At 50.9% G+C, this 27,286-nt stretch overlaps 1 protein-coding gene across 1 annotated transcript in view; it reads left to right on the top strand.

Annotated features, from left to right (window-relative positions):
• LOC138522042 (BOLA class I histocompatibility antigen, alpha chain BL3-7-like) overlaps window positions 1-27,286 on the top strand; it is a 268,613-nt gene that overhangs the window by 2,058 nt on the left and 239,269 nt on the right. Inside the window, exon 2 of the mRNA XM_069635266.1 lies at window positions 15,692-15,952. Coding sequence (XP_069491367.1) covers window positions 15,692-15,952 — 261 coding nt within the window. The remainder of the gene's footprint in view (window positions 1-15,691; window positions 15,953-27,286) is intronic.

The raw sequence follows: 27,286 nt of genomic DNA on the forward strand, positions 1-27,286 counted from the left end.
TGTGTAGGTGCAGCCAGCATTGTGTAGGTGCAGCCTCTGCCGGCAGCATTGGGTAGGTGTAGCCTCTGCCGGCAGCATTGGGTAAGTGCAGCCATCATCGTGTAGGTGCAGCCTCTGCCGGCAGCATCGTGTAGGTGCAACCTCTGCCGACAGCACTGTGTAGGTGCACCCATCATTGGGTAGGTGCAGCCTCTGCTGGCAGCATTGTGTAGGTGCAGCCTCTGCCGGCAGCATTGTGTAGGTGCAGCCAGCATTGTGTCGGTGCAACGTCTGCCGGCTGCATTGTGTAGGTGCAGCCATCATTGTGTAGGTGCAGCCTCTGCCGGCAGCATTGTGTAGGTGCAGCCATCATTGTGTAGGTGCAGCCTCTGCCGGCAGCATTGGATAGGTGCAGCATTGGGTAGGTGCAGCCTCTGCTGCTCTACCGGCAGCATTGTGTAGGTGCAGCCTCTGCTGGCAGCATTGCTGGCACTGATGTGCTCTTTCACTAGGATGGCAGCTCAGCTCAGTTGCTGACCTGGTGAAGAAGTGGAGTCCATACAGTGAGTCTTTGCAGGGAAGTCTGAGCCACACACTCAGCAGTGGAGTGTGCCCTCTACTATCGCATTCCTGAGAAGGATTTTGTCAAGCCTACCGGCCTCTTGTGGATCTCGAACATGCACAGGCAGGTTGTACTTAAGGGGATGTGGAGGGACTTGGTTGTCGTGGTGCTGCTCTGTCAGGAACAAGCAGGGACCAGGAGTAGCAGAAAACGTGCACATGAGTCTTGTGATATGAACAAAGGGTCCTAGATCTTCCATTAAGTCGCACCCATTCACTCTGGATGCAACCCTTTTCTTACCTATAAGTTCTTTGAACACACCAAGGGCAGCGCTTGCATTTGGGCATGCAATCATGAGACTTCTACGAAAGATAGCACCTAGGGACTAGTGCAGCCAGCTTGAGCTCTGGCCGTGGCTGGAAGGTGTGGTCCAGGCAGGGCCAGCAATTTCATTGCTGTTCCTGGGGGTGCATTGATGAAGCCTTGCAGGTTGCAGCAAAGCTGAAAGGCAATGGAACGTTGCAGTAAATCTGTGGGGCGGACCCGGTGGCAGGCGCGAGGCAGTAACAGGGCTGGGAAAAGGACAGAGGCCATGGGGGATGCCCCCCCCCCCAGAAGAAAACTCACTAAGACCAGGGGTCACAGGGATGTCCCCCATGAAAGGTGGGGAGAATATGTGGGGTATCCGCTGCAGCGTAGCACAGAAGCATTCCGGTTTTCCAGAGGTGGGATAATCCTGATATAGGCTTGCTGCGCATCCTAGCTTCCCATCCAGGTTCCCTCAGAAGCATCATGAGGCACGTCCAAGCTTCCCATCCAGGTTCCCTCAGTAAATCATTGGGTACTTCCAAGCTTCCCATCCAGGTTCCCTCAGAAGCATCATTAGGCACGCCCAAGCTTCCCATCCAGGTACCCTCAGAAGCATCATTAGGCACGGCCAAGCTTCCCATCCAGGTTCCCTCAGAAACATCATTAGGCACGCCCAAGCTTCCCATCCAGGTTCCCTCAGAAGCATCATTAGGCACGCCCAAGCTTCCCATCCAGGTTCCCTCAGAAGCATCATTGGGTACTTCCAAGCTTCCCATCCAGGTTCCCTCAGAAGCATCATTGGGTACTTCCAAGCTTCCCATCCAGGTTCCCTCCGAAGCATCATTAGGCACGACCAAGCTTCCCATCCAGGTTCCCTCAGAAGCATCATTGGGCAGCATGTCCAAGCTTCCCATCCAGGTTCCCTCAGAAGCATCATTGGGCAGCATGCCCAAGCTTCCCATCCAGGTTCCCTCAGAAGCATCATTGGGCAGCATGCCCAAGCTTCCCATCCAGGTTCCATCAGAAGCATCATTGGGCAGCATGCCCAAGCTTCCCATAGGCACCCCCAAGCTTCCCATCCAGGTACCCCCAGAAGCATCATTGGGCAGCATGCCCAAGCTTCCCATCCAGGTTCCCTCAGAAGCATCATTGGGCAGCATGCCCAAGCTTCCCATCCAGGTTCCCTCAGAAGCATCATTGGGCAGCATGCCCAAGCTTCCCATCCAGGTTCCCTCAGAAGCATCATTAGGCAGCATGCCCAAGCTTCACATCCAGGTTCCCTCAGAAGCATCATTGGGCAGCATGCCCAAGCTTCCCATCCAGGTTCCCTCAGAAGCATCATTAGGCACGACCAAGCTTCCCATCCAGGTTCCCTCAGAAGCATCATTAGGCACGACCAAGCTTCCCATCCAGGTTCCCTCAGAAGCATCATTGGGCAGCATGCCCAAGCTTCCCATCCAGGTTCCCTCAGAAGCATCATTGGGCAGCATGCCCAAGCTTCCCATCCAGGTTCCCTCAGAAGCATCATTAGGCACCCCCAAGCTTCCCATCCAGGTACCCCCAGAAGCATCATTAGGCACGTCCAAGCTTCCCACCGAGGTTCCCTCAGAAGCATCATTAGGCACCCCCAAGCTTCCCATCCAGGTACCCCCAGAAGCATCATTAGGCACGTCCAAGCGTCCCATCCAGGATCCCTCAGAAGCATCACTTGGCACGCCCAAGCTTCTCTTATCCTTCAGAAGCATCATTCGGCACGGCCAAGCTTCCCATTCAGGTTCCTTCAGAAGCATCATTCGGCACCCCCAAGCTTCCCATCCAGGTTTCCTCAGAAGCATCATTGGGTACGGCCAATCTTCCCACCCAGGTTCCCTCAGAAGCATCATTAGGCACCCCCAAGCTTCCCATCCAGGTTCTCTCAGAAGCATCATTAGGCAGCACACCCAAGCTTCCCATCCAGGTTCCCTCAGAAGCATCACTAGGCAAGTCCAAGCTTCCCATCCAGGATCCCTCAGAAGCATCACTTGGCAAGCCCAAGCTTCTCTTATCCTTCAGAAGCATCATTCGGCACGGCCAAGCTTCCCATCCAGGTTCCCTCAGAAGCATCATTCGGCACGGCCAAGCTTCCCATCCAGGATCCCTCAGAAGCATCATTAGGCACCCCCAAGCTTCCCATCCAGGGTACCTCAGAAGCATCATTAGGCACCCCCAAGCTTCCCATCCAGGGTACCTCAGAAGCATCATTAGGCAGCATGCCCAAGCTTCCCATCCAGGTTCCCTCAGAAGCATCATTAGGCAGCATGCCCAAGCTTCACATCCAGGTTCCCTCAGAAGCATCATTGGGCAGCATGCCCAAGCTTCCCATCCAGGTTCCCTCAGAAGCATCATTAGGCACGACCAAGCTTCCCATCCAGGTTCCCTCAGAAGCATCATTAGGCACGACCAAGCTTCCCATCCAGGTTCCCTCAGAAGCATCATTGGGCAGCATGCCCAAGCTTCCCATCCAGGTTCCCTCAGAAGCATCATTGGGCAGCATGCCCAAGCTTCCCATCCAGGTTCCCTCAGAAGCATCATTAGGCACCCCCAAGCTTCCCATCCAGGTACCCCCAGAAGCATCATTAGGCACGTCCAAGCTTCCCACCGAGGTTCCCTCAGAAGCATCATTAGGCACCCCCAAGCTTCCCATCCAGGTACCCCCAGAAGCATCATTAGGCACGTCCAAGCGTCCCATCCAGGATCCCTCAGAAGCATCACTTGGCACGCCCAAGCTTCTCTTATCCTTCAGAAGCATCATTCGGCACGGCCAAGCTTCCCATTCAGGTTCCTTCAGAAGCATCATTCGGCACCCCCAAGCTTCCCATCCAGGTTTCCTCAGAAGCATCATTGGGTACGGCCAATCTTCCCACCCAGGTTCCCTCAGAAGCATCATTAGGCACCCTCAAGCTTCCCATCCAGGTTCTCTCAGAAGCATCATTAGGCAGCACACCCAAGCTTCCCATCCAGGTTCCCTCAGAAGCATCACTAGGCAAGTCCAAGCTTCCCATCCAGGATCCCTCAGAAGCATCACTTGGCAAGCCCAAGCTTCTCTTATCCTTCAGAAGCATCATTCGGCACGGCCAAGCTTCCCATCCAGGTTCCCTCAGAAGCATCATTCGGCACGGCCAAGCTTCCCATCCAGGATCCCTCAGAAGCATCATTAGGCAGCACACCCAAGCTTCCCATCCAGGGTACCTCAGAAGCATCATTAGGCACCCCCAAGCTTCCCATCCAGGTTCTCTCAGAAGCATCATTAGGCAGCACACCCAAGTTTCCCATCCAGATTCCCTCAGAAGCATCACTAGGTACAGCCAAGCTTCCCATCCAGGTTCCCTCAGAAGCATCATTAGGCACGTCCAAGCTTCCCATCCAGGATCCCTCAGAAGCATCACTAGGTATTGCCCAAGCTTCCCATCCAGGATCCCTCAGAAGCATCATTAGGTACAGCCAAGCTTCCCATCCAGGTTCCCTCAGAAGCATCACTAGGTACCCCCAAGCTTCCCATCCAGGTTCCCTCAGAAGCATCACTAGGTACCCCCAAGCTTCCCATCCAGGATCCCCCAGAAGCATCACTAGGTATTGCCTTCTGGACAGCAGGGGTATTTGCTTATGCTTTTCCACCAACACCTCTGATGTGGGAGGTAGTGCAGGAACTGCTACAGGAACATGATGACCCTCATTTTAATCGCCCAAATATGTGCTCGACAAGTGTAATAGCGCAGCCTGCACCGTAGGAAGGCGGCTCCCTCCACCCAACTGTTCCCATGTTAGACTTCACCCAGCACACAATCTGCTCACTCAACGGCAGCATGTAGTGCTCTCGGATCCACAGTCGATGAATAGGGCCGATTGGCTCCTAGGTCCTAGCTTGGACATTTACAGCTGCCAGCTGCGTGATGGGCATCCTCAGGGGGGCACACATTACAAATACACAGAAAAGATACGTTAATGAATGTTGTTTTAGAAGAGCTTGGCTATGTTGGTCAGGTCTGACATGGCGACATCTTTTTTCAGTAATGAGTAAAAATGCTCTTTTCTCAACAACACGTTCCCTGCGGTCGCGTCCCCTTGGGTAGTGGTTTAGCCAAGTAAAAACCACATATAAATGGTTAAGTAAAGAGAAAAGATCCCAAGTTGAGACTGCGCCCAGTTTTTTCAACAAGCGTTTTATTATACTGATGCCCTTAGTGATTTGATTCACAAGAAACAATGAAAGAAAAGAATTATAATACCATACAAATGGTTTTTGAAAGTGTGGTACTTGCACAATGTGCAAATTTGCACACAACAAAATGGAAACATTTACTGGCACTAATAATAAGATTCTACAACCAATCAACTGCAGGTCAAACTATGTAGTGTATGGAATTATATGTGTTTGCAACTTGGTCTACATTGGTAGCACTATAAGAGAACTTAGGATACGAGTCAGAGAACATCTTGCCAAAATTGGCAGTCAAGATTCAAGACTACCATTGGCCTGCCATTGGCAGCAAAAACATCAGATGGCTAATAAAGCTGAATTACGATTTATTGGCCTTGAGAAAATCTCACTAGGCAGAAGAGGTGGAAATAAAGAAAAGAAACTAAGACAAGCGGAAGCGAGAATAATTTGCAACCTGAACTCTACAGTGCTTGGATTAAACACAGACAATGAAATGGTGTCCTTTCTATAATAGAGGACCCTTTTCTCTTTCATAACCTTATTTGTCCAAATGAACTACCACGAATATATTGTAATGTGTATACTTGTACCTATCTCTCTGAACAGGTTTCAGTACGGCTCTCCAGCATTGTATCTTCATATGAGAATTGTAATGCTCCGACTGGCATTCATAGTAAGTGACAATAGTTACACGAATTATATTAGACAGTGAACCCTAAGTGGTTATTTGTCTCATTAAAAATCCATTAAATGAGACTAGAACCCAGGATTAACATGCATGCAACCATTATGTAATTGTGAAAAATATGGGTGTTTTAAAAAGTTTCGTAAGTATATAACACCGTCAATTTAATCTCGGAATGATGTAGTACATGGCATAGTAATTTTTAGCAATTTCTGAAAATAAATTTAAGTTACGGTGAAGGAAATTGAATAGAAAACATGCCCGAAATGCACCAGAGTAACTTTAAAAACACTAGCTTAAAATGGCCACCATGAGAGCATAGGTGAAATGCTGTCACACAATTAGAAAACAGACCAGGGCTAGGATCCTTTTCCATGACAACACGAACACAATAATGAGGGACTTTGCGCTGATCGCTGGCCCCTCAGGAGAATCCGCGGCACGCGATTAGACGCGAGTACAAAGTTGTCAGGTAAGAGACCGTCCTGCAAGTGTAGCACACACTGCGTTTGTTAGAAATGTCTGCCACGGAGGAGATCACACAAATCCCTGCAGTCCTTAACCCCCCGAAATACTTGTTCGGGGACATCGGTAAAGTCCCCGAAAAAATCAGGAGACTGTTCAATGTGGCATGCGCAGTCGCAAAGAAATGCATCCTCCAGAAATGGAAGAACACACAGGCACCGACGGTAGATCAGTTCCTCTCTGCACTGGTTTATGTAAATGAATGCGAAGAAAACTATGTGGAAACGAAACCCTCTCCATGTAAACCGAAAGACATTTGGGCACCATTCAGGGCGTACCTAACTGAAACATGTCCCGATGCAGAAAATTCTGATGATGAAAGTGTGAACTAAATGTAAACTCTTCGTGGTCCTACATATGAGACTCTATCCCCTATTATTTGCATTGTGTCTACTGTACTCATAACAATAATGGCCTGACGTATAACAGCAGCTTGATAAAATCTGTACGATTATGAAATGCATAACATACTTGTAACTTGCATGGGAGATTGGAGGTGAGTGTATCGTGATGTGCAACCCAAAAATAAAGTTTATTAAAAAAAAAAGAAATGTCTGCCGCGACTTCGGGACTAAGATTTAAACGCTCGGCAGCATTATTTTGTTATTGTGTTTACGCGCGCACGGGTTTCCTTATTAGAACATTTATAAAAGCCAGAATACACAGTCAGTTAAGAATGACTTGAAAAACCTTAATGAGTATTTATATATAAAAAGAATAAGGGCATTACTTTCTCATAAATGTAGGTATGAAATGTATGGATAACGCACAGTACTATTAATTAGGCATTCAAAGTAATGGAGACTTATGAACATCCTTACGACAACTCAACGCTTAAGAATTAAAAGAAACAGACCTATTTGATTTAGAGAATTACTATTTCGCAATATTCGGTGATACCTATAGAGATCTTGAACACATAATTGGAGGGGACAACTTTGTGTGATTTGTATAGTTATTTTTTTAAGGGATCTCACCCGAGACTTGAAGAGAGGCTACTATTTGCGATAGCCCATAAGGGGCAGTAGATGAAAATAAGGTAAAAAAGAGAACTTGAATCCAAATTTCCTGGATTTCCTATGTGACACAACATGTAACAGTGACTAACGAAAATGTGGTGTTGCCTATCTCTTGACCCCCACTATTCCTCCCTATTCCCCACTCCATTTTTTGTCTGGCATTTTGGTTTTTTTGACTTAATAACTGTTATTTTTTATGGTTTGCTTTAATCCATCAATTACTGTCATAATTGGTAAAACATGTGAATTGACATTTCTGTCATCTTTTAATTTTGCTTTCATATGATTTTGAAAATATCTTTATAATTTTGTGATCATTTCTTTTGATTGATACATAACATCAGCCCTGATCTGAGAAAGGTCCAAGAGGGACCGAAACACGTCATCACTAAGGGCATCAATATAATAAAACGCTTGTTGAAAAAACTGGGCGCAGTCTCAACTTGGGATCTTTTCTCTTTACTTTAATGAATGGGTTGTGAGTCAGTGTACAAAACAATCATTCTGAGTGTACAGCATGTGTCGGGAGGCCTGCCTCAAATGACCATGCATATGCTGTCAGACAGTCCAAGGGTGTTTACTGACTTTACAACAGACCAAGTGACTGTCAGTTTCAGAATTAGATCTTTCGGGCTTACCGGGTTCTTCAGGGAAGTTGGCACTGGGGCCATCCCTCTATGTATGTCTCCTGCTGGGTTACCCCCTCCCAGGCCCAGGCGTCCTTAGCGGGGATGTAAGTCGCTATAGATTGGTGCCACCTACTACCTTCTCTCTTTCTAGAGCTGAGGGCGACTTCCCTAAGGTGACGGCTGACTGACTCGCTGGGGATTTTCTCTACTTTCCCTTACCTATCCCGCTTAGTGGTCTAGGGTGTTTGGGAAGGTGCCTTCTTTCGCCCAGTGTCACTCCCTCTTCGTGCACATGCGTACTTCCTGCCCCTTCACTACACTGGGTTCCTACAGTGTTCACCTCCCGCCTGACTGCGGCCCTCAGGTCTCTTGTTCCACCTTTTCCACCTCCACCCTTTGATTTGACTTCTCTTCTCAACCCCTTCGCTTCTTACTGTCTCTACCTCCTGTTACTTCTGTTGTTCCTTTCCCCCTTCCTCACACTACTTCCTTGCCTGTTGCGCTCCTTCTGTAATAATTTCCATCTACTCATACCAGGGATCCTATTCTCCCACTCCCTGTGGCTCCTACTATTCCCTCTCTCTACTGCTATTCCTACTCTGACATTAACACTCCCTATCCACCTCTACTACCACTACCACTCTACTGCCTGTTCCATTTCCTAACGTATCCTTCACGCCCACTGCCACTGCTACTTACTACCATTCCCTCACTCGCTACTCCACTATCTCCACTGCTACTTACTACCATTCCCTCACTCGCTACTCCACTATCTCCACTGCTACTTACTACCATTCCCTCACTCGCTACTCCCACTATCTCCACTGCTACTTACTACCATTCCCTCACTCGCTACTCCCACTATCTCCACTGCCACTGCTACTTACTACCATTCCCTCACTCGCTACTCAACTATCTCCACTGCCACTGCTGCTTACTACCATTCCCTCACTCGCTACTCCACTATCTCCACTGCCACTGCTGCTTACTACCATTCCCTCACTCGCTACTCCACTATCTCCACTGCCACTGCTACTTACTACCATTCCCTCACTCGCTACTCCACTATCTCCACTGCTACTTACTACCATTCCCTCACTCGCTACTCCACTATCTCCACTGCCACTGCTACTTACTACCTTTCCCTCACTCGCTACTCCACTATCTCCACTGCCACTGCTACTTACTACCTTTCCCTCACTTGCTACTCCACTATCTCCACTGCTACTTACTACCATTCCCTCACTTGCTACTCCACTATCTCCACTGCCACTGCTACTTACTACCTTTCCCTCACTCGCTACTCCACTATCTCCACTGCCACTGCTGCTTACTACCATTCCCTCACTCGCTACTCCACTATCTCCACTGCCACTGCTGCTTACTACCTTTCCCTCACTCGCTACTCCACTATCTCCACTGCCACTGCTGCTTACTACCATTCCCTCACTCGCTACTCCACTATCTCCACTGCCACTGCTACTACCTCCAGCACTATCACTCTGCTACTTCTTACGCTCTCCCCTTCTGCCCACAGACCCCCCCCCCCTTTCCAATAGCCTCTGCACTCATGTTGTTCTCGTCTCCTCTGGTCTCTCTGACATCTCCACCACCTCCTGTCCATACTCAACCAACCCACCCTTAACAACTCACACACACTTGCTTATATACCCCACCCCCTCCCAGGATTGGATACTTACACTATCCAATAACGTACCTTCCTTGATGAGCTGGAAGGCCCAGCAATCTATAGGGGACTGGCGCCCCTTGTGTTTAGGCTCTTTTGATATGTGTGTTTCCTGGCGGCATAGTGGGCTCCCCAAGCCTTCCTGGCGACTGCCCTTCAAACAATATCCCTGGTGGTTTAGTGGGGTAAGGCCTATGTAAAGGTTTTTATTCCATCACAATAAATTCCTGTGTGGGCGAGTGCATTAAGGCCTTTAATGAAAACATTCCTGGAGACACCGTGGCGGATCCTTATTCGTGCAAACGCGCTGGTGTTGCTGTTGTTGACACTGCACCCACAACACTGGCCCTGTCAGAAGCGACATCTTACTTGCTGTCTCTGCGGCTCTGGGCTAGTGTATAATTCGCTGAAGATACACTTGGAAGCATTGTCTGTATGCACTCAATCTCAACATTGAGGTGTTCTGGTGGAAAATGCCATTGGCTAAAGAAGGGGTAAACCTTTCAAGTTGCAAGCGAGCTACTAGCCAGAGCTAAGGTCACTCGCCATCTGCTTTCACCACAGGGGCAGAGCACACGATGTCTTACTCAGGAAGAGTCGGTTATCTCTCGCCAATGTCTAGTGACGAGGGCACATGCTGAGGCCTGGTTAAAGCCTTTATGGAAGGAGTCAAACTGCTAAAGTTACCTCCTGCTCAACCTAGCTGCAAATTCTCACAAAACACCCGACATGCAGTGTAGCTTTCCTCATAGGTGTTCATTTAATCGGAAGGGTGACCGAGCTTCAGGACTAACCTTTTGCCCCCATCCGTAGAGACAAGGAGGTGTACAGAACTTGCCCCTACCCCCTCCCAGATGCATTTCACACGTGCACATTAACCATTGAATTGCCTGCATTCTTGCAGAGGCCACAGGTCAGGGCAGTAAGGTCCTTACAAAGACTTGATGTACACAGGGCAGTCCTGTTCTACATAGAGCAAGAAAATACAAAAGACATTCCAGTTTTTCCATTTGCCCCAAACAAGAAGGCTGCCCGGTCAATAAGTCTAGCATTGCTCCATGGATGCTACCCCCTTGCACAAGAGGTGTAAACACCAAGCACTGACCACTCCAGGAACAGGGGCCACATTGGAGGTAAAGGCCAATGTCCACTACACACCTTGAACAGTCATCTGGCATACCCAGCCCCAATAGCACACACGTATCACTAATCTATGCATTCTTGAGAATCATTCGCAATCCACAGAACGATTTGACTTATCCAGTTATACTCTTTCTGATTTTGATTTGATTTTGTGCATTTGTAACGCGCTCGAAACAGAATAAACTGTATATTGGCACAGATGACATTTGCTGAAACACGTATCTAGAATTGTTACAGAGTCTCATTCGATCCAAAAGTGCGGCAGTAGGACGTAGCCATTCTAAGAAACTGGCTAGGTTTATTTAAGCAAAAACGTTTTCAGGGCTTTACGAAAAAGACACAGGGAATCCATAGTCCTAAATTCACTCGGTAGGCTGTTCCAAAGTCTAGGACCAAAAACCGAGAAGCTTCTATCCCCTCTTGAGACAATTATAGATGAGGGGATGACTAAGAGAGCCTGGTGCTTGGAGCGTAAGCATCTAGACGGTTGGTGCCGCTCAAGTTTATCCTACAAATAGTCTGGTGCTAAATCATTCAGACATTTGAATACCAAACAAGCTATTTTAAACTTGATGCGGTCATCAACCGATAGCCAGTGGAGCGAACGGCGTGACGCTGATACATGGGAGGTTTTGCTTAACCCACAAACCAACCTAACCGCTGCATTCTGTGCCCTTTGCAGTCTGCTGAGCTGGTTTTCTGGGATGCCCACCCGTTGGCTGTTACAGTAGTCTAGGTGGGTGTATCGAAGGGCTCCCACCACCATAGCATGATCGCCTTCCGGAATATATGGGAGAGTTTGTGGGAGGAGTCTCAAGGAGTAAAAGATGGCTTTCACCTTGGATCCCACCTGCTCTCACTACCTAGATTGTCCTGCCAGATGCAGCCTAGATTCTTAACCTTAGTTGAGAATTTAAGTTCATTTCCCAATAGCTTGGGGAGTGGCTGATTTTTTATAATAATTGACCATTGTTCAGGACCAAACAGAATGAATTCTGTCTTGGCCGCATTCAGTTGCAGTTGGTTAGAGGCCATCCATTCACTAATCTGCTGAAGGCAGTCACCAATTTTAGCAAAAGATTCCTCAACCTTATCCACGGTAATAAAAATGTGAGTATCATCGGCATATGATTGGAAGCTTATTCCATGACGTCTCAAAATGTCCATAACCAGTCAAAGATATACGTTGAAGAGAAGCGGCGACAGTGATGAGCCCTGTGGGACACCACAATCCACGGTACATGGGTCTGGCGTGAAGGCTCCTAATCTAACACATGGTTGGCGCTGTTGTAGAAAAGATCTGAACCACCAAATGGCATGCTCGGAGACCCTCCCAACCGTCCTCAACCTCTCTAAAAGGATTGTATGGTTGACCCTATCAAAGGCGGCTGACGATCTGGTGATTGTATCCGTTTAGAGGGACATGTGCGCACCCATCCTCCCCACAATTAGGTGCACAGTAAACAAAAGAGCTTTTTAGCCAATTAACACAGAGAAATTGTAGGTGAACATGCCACATTAATAAGGTTGTACTTTGTATTTGTATTTAGTTCATTTATAGAGCGCGCCAGGCCCGCAGGCATCCGGGCGCATAGTCTTTCATATCACAGTTACAGTTACAAGTCAATGGAAGTGAACTAACTCAACCTGTTTACAGAAAAAATACAGATGTGAGCCAAATTCGCTAAATGTCAACATAAATTAAGCAGTGCAGTAAAATACAGTGAGACAAAGCCGCCGTAAGGCTATTGGCAACAGACCCTATATTGGGTGAGCCACATATTCTGTGTGAAGAGCCACGATTTAGTTTTATTCTTGAAGGCTAGGAAGGATGGGTCACTTCTGATGGAGATAGGAAGGGAGTTCCAGAGCTTCGTGGCCAGGACAGGGAAGCTCACGCCCCCAGCTTTTTGCAGTTTGATTCTGGGCAGAGCGAGACTGTGTAATTGGGCAGATCTCATAAGACGTGTGGATAGTGAGGTGGTTGGATAGGTAGGATGGGGCCTTGTTAGCTAATCACTTGTGTGTCAGCGCAAGGGTTTTCAGAGAGATTCAGTGTTTAACTGGGAGCCAAAGTAGATTAGTTCTGGAGTCAGAAATATGATGGTTCCTAGGAATGTTAAGTGGCGCTCTGATGGCATTATTCTTGGTAATTTGCAATTTATTGAGGTTGAATTGGCTAGTCCCCAGGTAGAGGGCACTGCAATAGTCGACCTTAGACATAATGAGAGTTCTAGCCAGGGTGATACAGTTAGGGGAATTTAAAAAGGGCCTGCAGGCCGTAATGAGTTTGCAGGTATAGGCCGCCGCCGACCTCACTGCATTAGTTTGTCTGTTCATTGATAGTGCAGAGTCAAGGTAGACACCTAAGGTTTTGGTGTCCTTGGAGACCATGATGTCATTGCCGTCAATGATGAAAGACTTAAAGGCATGGTCCTATTTATTGAGATGATGAGATGAGCCTAGCATTGGGAGCTCAGTCTTGTCGTCATTAAGGCAAAGTTCGTGTTGTGCCATCCAGGCCTGAATGACCAGGTAGACGTCATTCAGGGATTTGGTGTCAACTGTGTGGTCACCTGTGATAGGGATGAGTATCTGGGTGTCATCCGCATAGTTAGTGTAAGAGACACCCGGATAGTCAAGAGCATCAAAGAGAGGTTTGGTGAACACATTGTAGAGTGTAGGTGACACACAAGAACCTTGAGGGACGCCACAATGGATAAGAGCAGGGTCTGCAGAGGCTATAGGGGAGAAGACCCTCATGGATCTATTGCTTAGAAAGGAACTGATCCATGCAGTGGCTGAGTCAGAGAAGTGGGTGGCAGATGTGAGATGCTGGCATAGGATTTGGTGATTGACCAGATCAAACGCAGCAGAAAGGTCAAGTAGTAATAGCAGAGCTAGTTTCCCACTATCTTTTAGGACCTCAATTTGTGTTTTGAGATCGATCAGGGCCGTTTCAGTCCCATGTCTAGGGCGGAAGCCTGATTGTCTCAGACCAAGGAGATTGTTGGTTTCGAGATAGTCTTGGATCTGCAAATACGCTGCGCAATCTATTATTTTGAGCATGAAAGGGACAGTGATAGGTCTGAAGTTGGTTGGTATATTCGGGTCAAGAGACGTTTTTTTAAGCAACGGGATAACCCAAGCATCCTTGAGATTGTCTGGGACTATGCCAGTTTTGAAAGATGAGTTTATGAAGGCCGTGATGAAAGGGGCTAGGTCATGAGAGGCTTCCTTGATAATAGTAGCAGGACATGCGTCGCCTTGACAATCGAAGGTTTACGTTTGTTAATAATTCCTTCTACTTCAGCAGTGGTGAGTGGAGAGAAGGAGAAAGGTTCAATATTGGTGGTGGCCTGGGACGTAGCACTCATAGAAATGGTCTGAGGTTTATCAGACTGTAGTGAGTTTTGTTTGCTTTTAATTTTAGATTGGAGGGATGCAATTTTGTCCAGAAGCGCTGTCTGTATATTAGCACACCAATTGCTGTCTTTGACACAGGTGTCTGGGGGCAATGCGCGAGACTCAAGTTCCTTTAGAATTTTGGGTAATTCTCTGGTGTTTGAGTGTGCTTGCATAATGCGATTATTATAAGACTCTTTTTTTTTTTGCTTGGAAGATGGCTTCTTTGAAATTAAGGGAGGCAAGGATGAGACCGTCCTTGTGTGCATCGGATGGATGACTTTTCCAGCAGGTTTCTGCTGTACGTTTAGCTTTGCGGAGCACTCTTAACTGTGGTGTGAACCACTAATTAAGGTGCGCATGTGGTTTAGGTTTCCTGAGTTTAATAGGGGCGATGGAATTTAAGGCTGTAAGCACCGCATAGTTATAGGTATCTGCTAAAATTGAGGGATCAGAACAGGAATCTGTGATTTTATTGAGGGTGGGAAGAATAAGGGGGATTAACTTATCTTTTGTTATGTCTGTTTTGTTTCTGGTAGGGATGGCAGGCGCAATGGAAGGTGCCGGGCGGTGAGCTGCTCCAATGTTGAAGGTGATAATATGGTGATCTGACCCTGCACAAGGGGAATTAGATTGTAGGCTAATGTTGCAGTTAGTGTCGGCTAGCCAGTCAAGAGACCTCCCTTTTGATGTGGGTAGGTTCTTGGATGTGATAGGTGAATCCTAAGTCAGTTAGGGTGTTAGCGAGGTCTAAAGCAGTAGGGTCATTGGGATCTTGAGGGCCCAAATTGTGGTCTGCAAGAAGGACTTTGTTTTTTTACTGTCTATATTGTCCCAGAGAGCAATTTGCTGACACAGGCACCAAAGGACAGTATCGGTACCCGCACACACATGGTCATTCACAGGCTATACCACAAAAATGCCCATTTCAATGCTTAATTTTGAGCTAGATAAAAGTTGTTATACTCCAGGCTAATCTCGGACTTTGCAAATCATGTAACACTAAACTAATTCAAGCTGCAAAAAGACTATTACTGGAAAGCAATGATTTATAATATGCAGACACACAACTTTTGATCCAAGAGCAGCCAATCGGAGGCTCCTCGGGGATGGGAGGGGTCGGGCTGCAAGACGATGAGCAGGTCATCGTTTTCAGGATCAGCTGCAGCTGCCACCCACAGTGCCAGCAGCACCCAAACTGTGCTTCACACAGTGGGCTTGCTGCCTTAATTATATTTGAGTTTATTGCATTTTAACATATGAATAATGCACCAATTTATATTAAAGATGAAGGTGGACTCCTTGGTAACCGTGATACCCTGACCACTGTTTTTAATCTTGTCTGGGGCACCAGGTCAGGGGGAGGCAATGGAGTGTGTGTGTGTGTGTGTGTGTGTGTGTGTGTCTTTGTGTTCATACTTGCAGTGTGCAACAGTGCCTGGTGTTTTGACACCTCTCTCTTCCTCATGCTTGCACTCTATTCCTACTCCTCAATTGGAGGGGCTGATTTGAAGCTGCAGTCACTCTAACCACCTGTCTCTCCTCCCTAGGCTCGCACACTCTCTGCTATTACTACTCCTCTGTCTCCGGGGAACGCGGCAAAGCGCCAGAGTTCTCGATAGTTGGGCTTGTCGATGATGTCCCCATCGCTACCTATTCAAGTGAAACCCGTGAGTGCAAGCCCAAAGCTCGCTGGATGGATAAGATGGAATCCAGTTACTGGGAAGGGCAGACCTCGATCGCTCAGAAGACGGAAGACGAGCACAGAGCCGATGTGCAGACTATAATGAGCCTCGCCAACCAGACCCAAGGTAAGGGACGGGGCGGGGAAGGAGAGCATGAAGGTAGGGATGTGCAGACTATAATGAGCCTGGTCAACCAGTCCCAAGGTAAGGGCGGGGATGGGGAGCATGGAGGTAGGGATGTGCAGACTATAATGAGCCTCGTCAACCAGACCCAAGGTAAGGGGCGGGGATGGGGAGCATGGAAGTAGGGATGTGCAGACTATAATGAGCCTCGTCAACCAGACCCAAGGTAAGGGACGGGGCTAGGATGGGGAGCATGGAGGTAAGGAAGTGCAGACTAAAATGAGCCTTGTCAACCAGACCCAAGGTAAGGTAAGGGGCGGGGATGGGGAGCATGGAGGTAAGGATGTACAGACTATAATGAGCCTTGTCAACCAGACCCAAGGTAAGGGGTGGGGATGAGGGGTTGGGAGGGAGATGGGGAGCATGGAGGTAGGGATGTGCAGACTATAATGAGCCTTGTCAACCAGACCCAAGGTAAGGGACGGGCGGGGATGGGGAGCATGGAGGTAGGGATGTGCAGACTATAATGAGCCTTGTCAACCAGACCCAAGGTAAGGGACGGGGCGGGGATGGAGAGCATGAAGGTAGGGATGTGCAGACTATAATGAGCCTGGTCAACCAGTCCCAAGGTAAGGGCGGGGATGGGGAGCATGGAGGTAGGGATGTGCAGACTATAATGAGCCTTGTCAACCAGACCCAAGGTAAGGGACGGGCGGGGATGGGGAGCATGGAGGTAGGGATGTGCAGACTATAATGAGCCTTGTCAACCAGACCCAAGGTAAGGGGCGGGGATGGGGAGCATGGAGGTAGGGATGTGCAGACTATAATGAGCCTCGTCAACCAGACCCAAGGTAAGGGGCGGGGATGGGGAGCATGGAGGTAGGGATGTGCAGACTATAATGAGCCTCGTCAACCAGACCCAAGGTAAGGGGCGGGGATGGGGAGCATGGAGGTAGGGATGTGCAGACTATAATGAGCCTCGCCAACCAGACCCAAGGTAAGGGACGGGGCGGGGAAGGAGAGCATGAAGGTAGGGATGTGCAGACTATAATGAGCCTGGTCAACCAGTCCCAAGGTAAGGGCGGGGATGGGGAGCATGGAGGTAGGGATGTGCAGACTATAATGAGCCTTGTCAACCAGACCCAAGGTAAGGGACGGGCGGGGATGGGGAGCATGGAGGTAGGGATGTGCAGACTATAATGAGCCTTGTCAACCAGACCCAAGGTAAGGGACGGGGCGGGGATGGAGAGCATGAAGGTAGGGATGTGCAGACTATAATGAGCCTGGTCAACCAGTCCCAAGGTAAGGGCGGGGATGGGGAGCATGGAGGTAGGGATGTGCAGACTATAATGAGCCTTGTCAACCAGACCCAAGGTAAGGGACGGGCGGGGATGGGGAGCATGGAGGTAGGGATGTGCAGACTATAATGAGCCTTGTCAACCAGACCCAAGGTAAGGGGCGGGGATGGGGAGCATGGAGGTAGGGATGTGCAGACTATAATGAGCCTCGTCAACCAGACCCAAGGTAAGGGGCGGGGATGGGGAGCATGGAGGTAGGGATGTGCAGACTATAATGAGCCTTGTCAACCAGACCCAAGGTAAGGGACGGGCGGGGATGGGGAGCATGGAGGTAGGGATGTGCAGACTATAATGAGCCTTGTCAACCAGACCCAAGGTAAGGGGTGGGGATGAGGGGTTGGGAGGGAGATGGGGAGCATGGAGGTAGGGATGTGCAGACCATAATGAGCCTTGTCAACCAGACCCAAGGTAAGGGGCGGGGATGAGGGGTTGGGAGGGAGATGGGGAGCATGGAGGTAGGGATGTGCAGACTATAATGAGCCTGGTCAACCAGACCCAAGGTAAGGGGCAGGGATGGGGAGCATGGAGGTAGGGATGTGCAGACTATAATGAGCCTTGTCAACCAGACCCAAGGTAAGGAGTGGGGATGAGGGGTTGGGAGGGAGATGGGGAGCATGGAGGTAGGGATGTGCAGACCATAATGAGCCTTGTCAACCAGACCCAAGGTAAGGGGTGGGGATGGGGAGCATGGAGGTAGAGATGTGCAGACTATAATGAGCCTCGTCAACCAGACCCAAGGTAAGGGGCGGGGATGGGGAGCATGGAGGTAGGGATGTGCAGACTATAATGAGCCTCGTCAACCAGACCCAAGGTAAGGGACGGGGCTAGGATGGGGAGCATGGAGGTAAGGAAGTGCAGACTAAAATGAGCCTCGTCAACCAGACCCATGGTAGGGGGCGGGGGAGGGTGGGGGTTGGGAGGGAGATGGGGAGCATGGAGGTAGGGATGGCCAGACTATAATGAGCCTTGACAACCAGACCCAAGGTAAGATAAGGGGCGGGGGAGGGTGGGGTTGGGAGGGAGATGGGGAGCATGGAGGTAGGGATGTGCAGACTATAATGAGTCTTGACAACCAGACCCAAGGTAAGGTAAGGGGCGGGGATGGGGAGCATGGAGGTAAGGATGTACAGACTATAATGAGCCTTGTCAACCAGACCCAAGGTAAGGGACGGGGCGGGGATGGGGAGCATGGAGGTAGGGATGTGCAGACTATAATGAGCCTTGTCAACCAGACCCAAGGTAAGGGGTGGGGATGAGGGGTTGGGAGGGAGATGGGGAGCATGGAGGTAGGGATGTGCAGACCATAATGAGCCTTGTCAACCAGACCCAAGGTAAGGGGTGGGGATGGGGAGCATGGAGGTAGAGATGTGCAGACTATAATGAGCCTCGTCAACCAGACCCAAGGTAAGGGGCGGGGATGGGGAGCATGGAGGCAGGGATGTGCAGACTATAATGAGCCTCGTCAACCAGACCCAAGGTAAGGGACGGGGCTAGGATGGGGAGCATGGAGGTAAGGAAGTGCAGACTAAAATGAGCCTTGTCAACCAGACCCATGGTAGGGAGCGGGGGAGGATGGGGTTGGGAGGGAGATGGGGAGCATGGAGGTAGGGATGGCCAGACTATAATGAGCCTTGACAACCAGACCCAAGGTAAGATAAGGGGCGGGGGAGGGTGGGGTTGGGAGGGAGATGGGGAGCATGGAGGTAGGGATGTGCAGACTATAATGAGTCTTGACAACCAGACCCAAGGTAAGGGACGGGGCGGGGATGGGGAGCATGGAGGTAGGGATGTGCAGACTATAATGAGTCTTGACAACCAGACCCAAGGTAAGCGACGAGGCGGGGATGGGGAGCATGGAGGTAGGGATGTGCAGACTATAATGAGTCTTGACAACCAGACCCAAGGTAAGGGACGGGGTGGGGATGGGGAGCATGGAGGTAGGGATGTGCAGACTAGTCATTTGTAACTATGCTCCGCTCCTCTCTCTGTAACTAAGTACCTTATGTTTCCTTTGTTTACATAATCTTGCTGCTTACGCCTTCATGTAATAGCGCCTCGATGTCTATGGGCTGCAGTGCGCTCTACAAATGTAAAAAATAAAAAATAAAAATAATAATGCGCCTTGTCAACCAGACCCAAGGTAAAGGACGGGGATGGGGAGCATGTTGGTAGGGATGTGCAGAGTATAATGAGCCCTGTCAACCAGACCCAAGGTAAGGGGCGGGGTGGGAAGCATGGAGGTGGGGATGTGCAGACTATAATGAGCCTCGTCAACCAGACCCAAGGTATGGTAAGGGGATGGGGAGAATGGAGGTAGGGATGTGCAGAGTATAATGAGCCCTGTCAACCAGACCCAAGGTAAGGGGCGGGGGTGGGGAGCATGGAGGTGGGGATGTGCAGACTATAATGAGCCTCGTCAACCAGACCCAAGGTATGGTAAGGGGATGGGGAGAATGGAGGTAGGGATGTGCAGAGTATAATGAGCCCTGTCAACCAGACCAAAGGTAAGGGGCGGGGACGGGGGTTTCGGAGGGAGATGGGGAGCATGGAGGTAGGGATGTGCAGACTATAATGAGCCTTGCCAACCAGACCTAAGGTAAGGGGCGGGGATGGGGGGGGGGTTGGGAGGGAGATGGGGAGCATGGAGGTAGGAACTGGGTTTGTTATAAATAAGAACGTTTTCCAGTCTCACTGCGCCAACACAAATAGTATGGAGACACTGCTTAGATTGCAGATTTATTGAATGCAACGGTGTACAGCCTGACACGTGTTTCGAGCACTCCAACCCCAAATAAAGAGGTGGTTCCCCAGTTAAATAGCATAGATGTGTGAAAGTTATTGTTTTACAAAAACACAATTTCAATTTTGAAATAGACCAAACAGCATACGTACATGGGTACACACAAGCATACATTCATAGCCAATGGAAAAATATATGAAAGAATTGTAAATACCGTGAATTTGATGTATTGCAGTTGCAAAGGAAACCATGAATTAATGGAGTTGTTTCATCACAGGGAAGAGGAAAAATAATAAGAAGGAGAAGGGACGGAAACAGAGCGAAAACAGTTTAATTTATCAACCAGTTGTGGTAGCGATTGATAATTTAGGAATTGCCAAAATTATAGGTGTTGATTTACTGTGTTTAAGAAAAACACACGCTTGCCCAAGTCTAGAGTTGAGTGAGTGGCCACCAATGCACGCACACACACTCGTCAAGACAGAGGCCAGCTTGCGATGTAGCGCACTGCCTTCCGTAATGTGAATCTGTTTCATGTTCCAGAACTTCCTGTATTCCAATGATTATTTATAAACCAGGCCCCCCACCAGATCTAGCCTTTTCCATCCCCATATACATGTACAAAGAGACCCCACCTCTGGACATACGCCTCTGACATGAATCTGTGCCTCCTTCTTCCCTGCCCTGCAGTGCGCATGTACACACTGAGCCAACTTCAGCCCTGGTCTACTGAGCCACGCGTGCAGCACTAATTGCCCTTAGCATATCCTGCTGGCCCTCTAGCCCACCATGGTATTGAGTAATGTCATCTCTTAAACTTGTTTGGAGGGCCCTGGAAGTTTAAGCAGTGGGATCCTGCCCGGTATGCGTACAGTATCTAACCCCCCCCCCTCCCAATTCACTCTGATAGTACCCCTATGATTTGAGTGTTTCAATGTAACCGAGTTCTAAATCAAAAGTCTTTATTTTGTCTTGTCCATCAGAAGGTGTATGAAAGGTTTATACATGGCTCTCCCACCCTCTTAACACTAAATGTGCTTGCATGTGAGTTTCTAATAATAAACCTTGAATCATTGCAATGTGTCTTGTCCAGTTGCCATCTTGAGACCCTTGAGAAGCAAATATCTGTGACAGGCAATTGGATGAATAACGAAAAGGAGAAACCGTGTGGAGCAAAGACTTCTCTTGCAGACACAGTCTAATGATTATGCAATTTTGTGATTTGATCATCTCATCCAGATGGACAATCCAGTGCTCTAAAGGGTCTTCCAGGGGTCTGCAGCATGTGCAACAAGGGAGGGTTGATGGGATTGGCTGAATACTAACCACTGGCAGAGCATATGCAAATCAGGCTTCGCTCAGCCCAAACCAATGGTCACATCCCTTAAGCACAAGACCATAAGCAGCCCCAGGCGCAAGCCACCTGTCCTACATTGATTGGCTTAACGCTCTGCGGGTGGCACAGACAGGAAGTGTCTATGTGTACGTGGCTCGTTGAGGAATGATGCCTTATAATCCAAGGTGGGAAAGGTCGCAAGCCTCCTCTAGTGCATTTGTTTTGTGACACTCACTACCCTACCATGGCCCAACTCTTGAATTGGGGAAACATCTTTGTCATAGACTGCGGGAAGCAACGGTCCTTCTTGTGGTACTGGAGTTACTGCTACCTTGAGCAGCTCAGTGTGTAGGCTCCGTGGAGGGGGAGCGAAGTAGTGTCGTGGCATTAAGTGCACTCACGCGTCCATTGAACTCGAGGAAACGGAGGTTGTGGGAGAAGCAGGGCAGGGTCTCCGTGTTGACTTGCATTGTAAGCTGTGAAATCCTAGAGGGGGGCGGCTTGCATAGAGAAAGTGCCTACAGGATGAGAACAAGCTGCTGGGAAGGTTTGGGTCACTTGCAGTCATTCTGCAGGGAGCCTTGTCATACAAGAGTATTATGGGCTGTCGGGGACACCAGTCTGATGTGAACACCGTGTTTTACTCCGGTTATTTACGAAAGGGTGGATGAATGGCTAAATCAACGTAAAGGGCATAATCACGCACACAGCATCTTCTCTAGTAGCGCGCCTAGGGCTTCCCCGCAGGCTTCACGGTCTACAAAGGCTAAGCTTTCCCTGGATCTGGATGCCGTCTCCTCCCAGTCTCGCCGTCTCCTCCCAGTCTCGCCGTCTCCTCCCTGTCTCGCCGTCTCATCGTCTCCTCCCTGTCTCGCCGTCTCCTCCCAGTCTCGCCGCCTCCTCACCATCTCGCCGTCTCCTCCCTGTCTCACCATCTCGCCGTCTCCTCCCTGTCTCGCCGCCTCGTTGTGTCCTCCCTGTCTCGCCGTCTCGCCGTCTCCTCCCAGTCTCGCCGTCTCCTTCCTATCTCGCCGCCTCGTCGTCTCCTCCCTGTCTCGCCGTCTCCTCACCATCTCGCCGTCTCCTCCCTGTCTCACCATCTCGCCGTCTCCTCCCTGTCTCACCATCTCGCCGTCTCCTCCCTGTCTCGCCGTCTCGTCGTCTCCTCCCTGTCTCACCGTCTCCTCCCTGTCTCGCCGCCTCGTCGTGTCCTCCCTGTCTCGCCATCTCGTCGTCTCCTCCCTGTCTCGCCGTCTCCTCCCAGTCTCGCCGTCTCCTCCCAGTCTCGCCGCCTCGCGTCTCCTCCCTGTCTCGCCGTCTCCTCACCGTCTCGCTGTCTCTTCCCAGTCTCGCCGTCTCCTCCCAGTCTCGCTGTATCCTTCCTATCTCACCGCCTCGTCGTCTCCTCCCAGTCTCGCCGTCTCCTTCCTATCTCGCCGCCTCGTCGTCTCCTCCTTGTCTCGCCATCTCCTCACCATCTCGCCGTCTCCTCCCTGTCTCACCATCTCGCCATCTCCTCCCTGTCTCGCCGCCTCGTCGTCTCCTCACCGTCTCGCCGTCTCCTCACCGTCTCGCCGTCTCCTCCCAGTCTCGCCGTCTCCTCCCAGTCTCGCCGTCTCCCCCAGTCTCGCCGTCTCCTTCCTATCTCACCGCCTCATCGTCTCCTCCCAGTCTCGCCATCTCCTTCCTATCTCGCCGCCTCGTCGTCTCCTCCCTGTCTCGCCGTCTCCTCACCACCTCGCCGTCTCCTCCCTGTCTCACCATCTCGCCGTCTCCTCCCTGTCTCACCATCTCGCCGTCTCCTCCCTGTCTCGCCGCCTCGTCGTGTCCTCCCTGTCTCGCCGTCTCATCGTCTCCTCCCTGTCTCGCCGTCTCCTCCCAGTCTCGCCGTCTCCTCCCAGTCTCGCCGCCTCGCCGTCTCCTCCCTGTCTCGCCGTCTCCTCACTGTCTCGCTGTCTCCTCCCAGTCTCGCCGTCTCCTCCCAGTCTCGCCGTCTCCCCCAGTCTCGCCGTCTCCTTCGTATCTCGCTGCCTCGTCGTCTCCTCCCAGTCTCGCCGTCTCCTTCCTATCTCGCCGCCTCATCGTCTCCTCCCTGTCTCGCCGTCTCCTCACCATCTCGCCGTCTCCTCCCTGTCTCAACATCTCGCCGTCTCCTCCCTGTCTCGCCGCCTCGTCGTCTCCTCCCTGTCTCGCCGTCTCCTCACCGTCTTGCCGTCTCCTCCCAGTCTCGCCGTCTCCTCCCAGTCTCGCCGTCTCCTCCCAGTCTCGCCGTCTCCTTCCTATCTCGCCGCCTCGTCGTCTCCTCCCTGTCTCACCATCTCGCCGTCTCCTCCCTGTCTCGCCGCCTCGTCGTCTCCTCCCTGTCTCGCTGCCTCGTCGTGTCCTCCCTGTCTCGCCGTCTCGTCGTCTCCTCCCTGTCTCGCCGTCTCCTCCCTGTCTCGCCGTCCTGACGCACTGCTCCCAGTTCCTCTGCATCTCCTCCTTGACAGTCTGTGGCAATCTCGAGCCTAAAGTGTTCGTGGAACTAGGCCAGTCTTCACCTCCTCCTCTTCTCTCGTGTCTTTTCTTCGTCCTCCGGTGTATCTTCCTACTTCCTTGATGCTCCACTACAGTCTCCCTGTCTTTCCACCTTCCACCGTCCTGGGTTGGAGGGAATGTTGACATTCTTGTATGCTTGGAGGGCGTCTAGATCTCATTGGCCTTTCTGCAGCCGCTCGCTTCGGTTCCCCTCCTGCCGGGTTCTCTTCCCAGTCTCTGCTCCAGGCCTTTCCACCTTTCTCTTCTGCATGCGCGCAGCCAGCATCTTGTGTCCATTACTGGAAGAATTACCCAAGCAGAATGGTCTGTAGCGTGTTGGGGACCAGGTTGTCCTGTGTATATAGAAGTCCCATGCTTTGGTACTTGGGCACATGGGAGGGGTCCAGGGGGAACCCCATATTCCTCTTCTGGGCCCACATTCACACTGCATGTGGTGGCGCCCTGTGACTGTGCCCATAGTTACGCAGGGCACTGCGTCTCCTGGGGCAGAACCTGGCATGGAGGGTCTCCTACCCACGCAGCCTATTCTGGGCAACAGGGCTCCTGTATTCTACGGACGGTGGGCCTTTCTGCAGTCTGCCATCCTTTCTCAAGTCCCGTTTTTGAGAAATGTCATTAATATTTAACCCCCTGGCTTTTGCGTACAAACAGGAACATATTAAAAGCACATTGCCAAATCTATTAAAACATTTCATTAATTTAATAGAGCAACTAATAAGTACAGAGGGGTGGGGAATTCGATGGAGGCACAGGAAGAATGAAGTGGGAGCGTGGGGGTGTATGTTGGCTATTTTCCCTGGACCAGCTGAAAGCTCTCACTCATATCGTCATCTCGTAATGAATTCATCTTTTATAATATGCTTAATTCTCTACGCCTGGGATTCGAACCCGCGTCGCTCTGCGATGTCTTGTTTGCATCGAGCTATCCTCCTGGAGGGGATTCATGTATGACCTTTCGTGGTCACACCAGCCCCCTTTGGATGATGCTTCTGCTTTCCTATAAGCGAAGTTTCGTTCTTAGGAGGAGGCGGTGGCAGAAAGTAAAGGCGGATAGAAATAGAGTGGGAGAGAAAGTATAGGGGGCGCGGGGGAGTGTCCATTAGTGCCTTTGGTAGTACCGAAACTGTGGCTCCTATTGGGCATCTAATCCTCCCTAGAGGAGTTATTAAGGAGAGAGGGTGTATTCTTCTTGCCTATTTGCTATCAGACTAAAGCAAGTCTCTGTTCTCCCCCCTCTGGCAAGCCTCTGTTCTCCGCCCTCAGGCAAGCCTCTGTTCTCCCGCCCTCAGGCAAGCCTCTGTTCTCCCCCCTCAGGCAAGCCTCTGTTCTCCCCCCTCAGGCAAGCCTCTGTTCTCCCCCCTCAGGCAAGCCTCTGTTCTCCCCCCTCAGGCAAGTCTCTGTTCTCCCCCCTCTGGCAAGCCTCTGTTCTCCCCCCTCAGGCAAGCCTCTCTTCTCCGCCATCTGGCAAGCCTCTGTTCTCCCCCCTCAGGCAAGCCTCTCTTCTCCCCCATCTGGCAAGCCTCTGTTCTCCCCCGTCTGGCAAGCCTCTGTTCTCCCCCCTCAGGCAAGCCTCTCTTCTCCCCCATCTGGCAAGCCTCTGTTCTCCCCCCCCTCAGGCAAGCCTCTCTTCTCCCCCATCAGGCAAGCCTCTGTTCTCCCCCTTCTGGCAAGCCTCTGTTCTCCCCCCTCAGGCAAGCCTCTCTTCTCCCGCCCTCAGGCAAGCCTCTGTTCTCCCCCCTCAGGCAAGCCTCTGTTGTCCCGCCCTCAGGCAAGCCTCTCTTCTCCCCCATCTGGCAAGCCTCTGTTCTCCCCCGTCTGGCAAGCCTCTGTTCTCCCCCCTCAGGCCAGCCTCTCTTCTCCCCCCACTGGCAAGCCTCTGTTCTCCCCCCTCAGGCCAGCCTCTCTTCTCCCGCCCTCAGGCAAGCCTCTGTTCTCCCGCCCTCAGGCAAGCCTCTCTTCTCCCCCCCTCAGGCAAGCCTCTCTCCTCCCCCATCTGGCAAGCCTCTCTTCTCCCCCCTCAGGCAAGCCTCTGTTGTCCCGCGCTCAGGCAAGCCTCTCTTCTCCCCCATCAGGCAAGCCTCTGTTCTCCCCCTTCTGGCAAGCCTCTGTTCTCCCCCCTCAGGCAAGCCTCTCTTCTCCCGCCCTCAGGCAAGCCTCTCTTCTCCCCCCTCAGGCAAGCCTCTGTTGTCCCGCCCTCAGGCAAGCCTCTCTTCTCCCCCATCTGGCAAGCCTCTGTTCTCCCCCGTCTGGCAAGCCTCTGTTCTCCCCCCTCAGGCAAGCCTCTGTTGTCCCGCCCTCAGGCAAGCCTCTCTTCTCCCCCATCTGGCAAGCCTCTGTTCTCCCCCGTCTGGCAAGCCTCTGTTCTCCCCCCTCAGGCAAGCCTCTCTTCTCCCCCCTCAGGCAAGCCTCTGTTGTCCCGCCCTCAGGCAAGCCTCTCTTCTCCCCCATCTGGCAAGCCTCTGTTCTCCCCCGTCTGGCAAGCCTCTGTTCTCCCCCCTCAGGCAAGCCTCTGTTGTCCCGCCCTCAGGCAAGCCTCTCTTCTCCCCCATCTGGCAAGCCTCTGTTCTCCCCCATCTGGCAAGCCTCTGTTCTCCCCCCTCAGGCAAGCCTCTCTTCTCCCCCCACTGGCAAGTCTCTGTTCTCCCCCTTCAGGCAAGTGTCTGTTCCCCCCCCCCCTCAGGCAAGTGTCTGTTCCCCCCCCCCCCTCAGGCAAGCGTCTGTTCTCCCCCCCTCAGGCAAGCCTCTGTTCTCCCCCCCCTCAGGCAAGCCTCTGTTCTCCCCCCTTCAGATCTCTGGCGTTGGCCTGAGGGGAGCACATGAGGATATAGAGGTTTGTTTCGTTGGGCATGTAGGATTCCACCTGTATCTTGCAATTCTTTGGGGTAGACTTGTGGGGCCCACATGATAGATTTCATTGCCATGAAGCCGAGTAAGATCAACGCAAGAGTGTATGGATGTGTAAACCCACGGTTATTAGGGCGAGCATATTCAACAACACGATGGCTCCTCCTGGAGATTACCATCTTAGTGGGGTGCAAGGATGATGATCGCTGCATCATAAAGGGGTGTCTGGTGGGGGTCTGTGACACAAAAGGATGAAAAGCCTGTATCTCTTGCTTATACATGAGAGCTTCAGGCTTTAGTAAAAATTCCTTGGCTTCTAGTGGGTTGCGTTACCATGGCACTCTAGGGAGCCCCGGCAGGACCCAGTCTCATACACAATTTTCAGAGACTGCCAGGGCTCTATCACGGTTAGACCGACCCACTTAAAGCCCTGAACATAGAATTTAATGAATGCCCTAAACAAAAATTAAACAGTTTATTTTTGTTGCATTGGATTGCATTTGCAAAGGGTTCGATGATAA

This window comes from Ambystoma mexicanum, chromosome 13 (assembly GCF_040938575.1).
Source record: "Ambystoma mexicanum isolate Mex_15411 chromosome 13, UKY_AmexF1_1, whole genome shotgun sequence".
Classification (NCBI taxonomy): Eukaryota; Metazoa; Chordata; class Amphibia; order Caudata; family Ambystomatidae; genus Ambystoma; species Ambystoma mexicanum.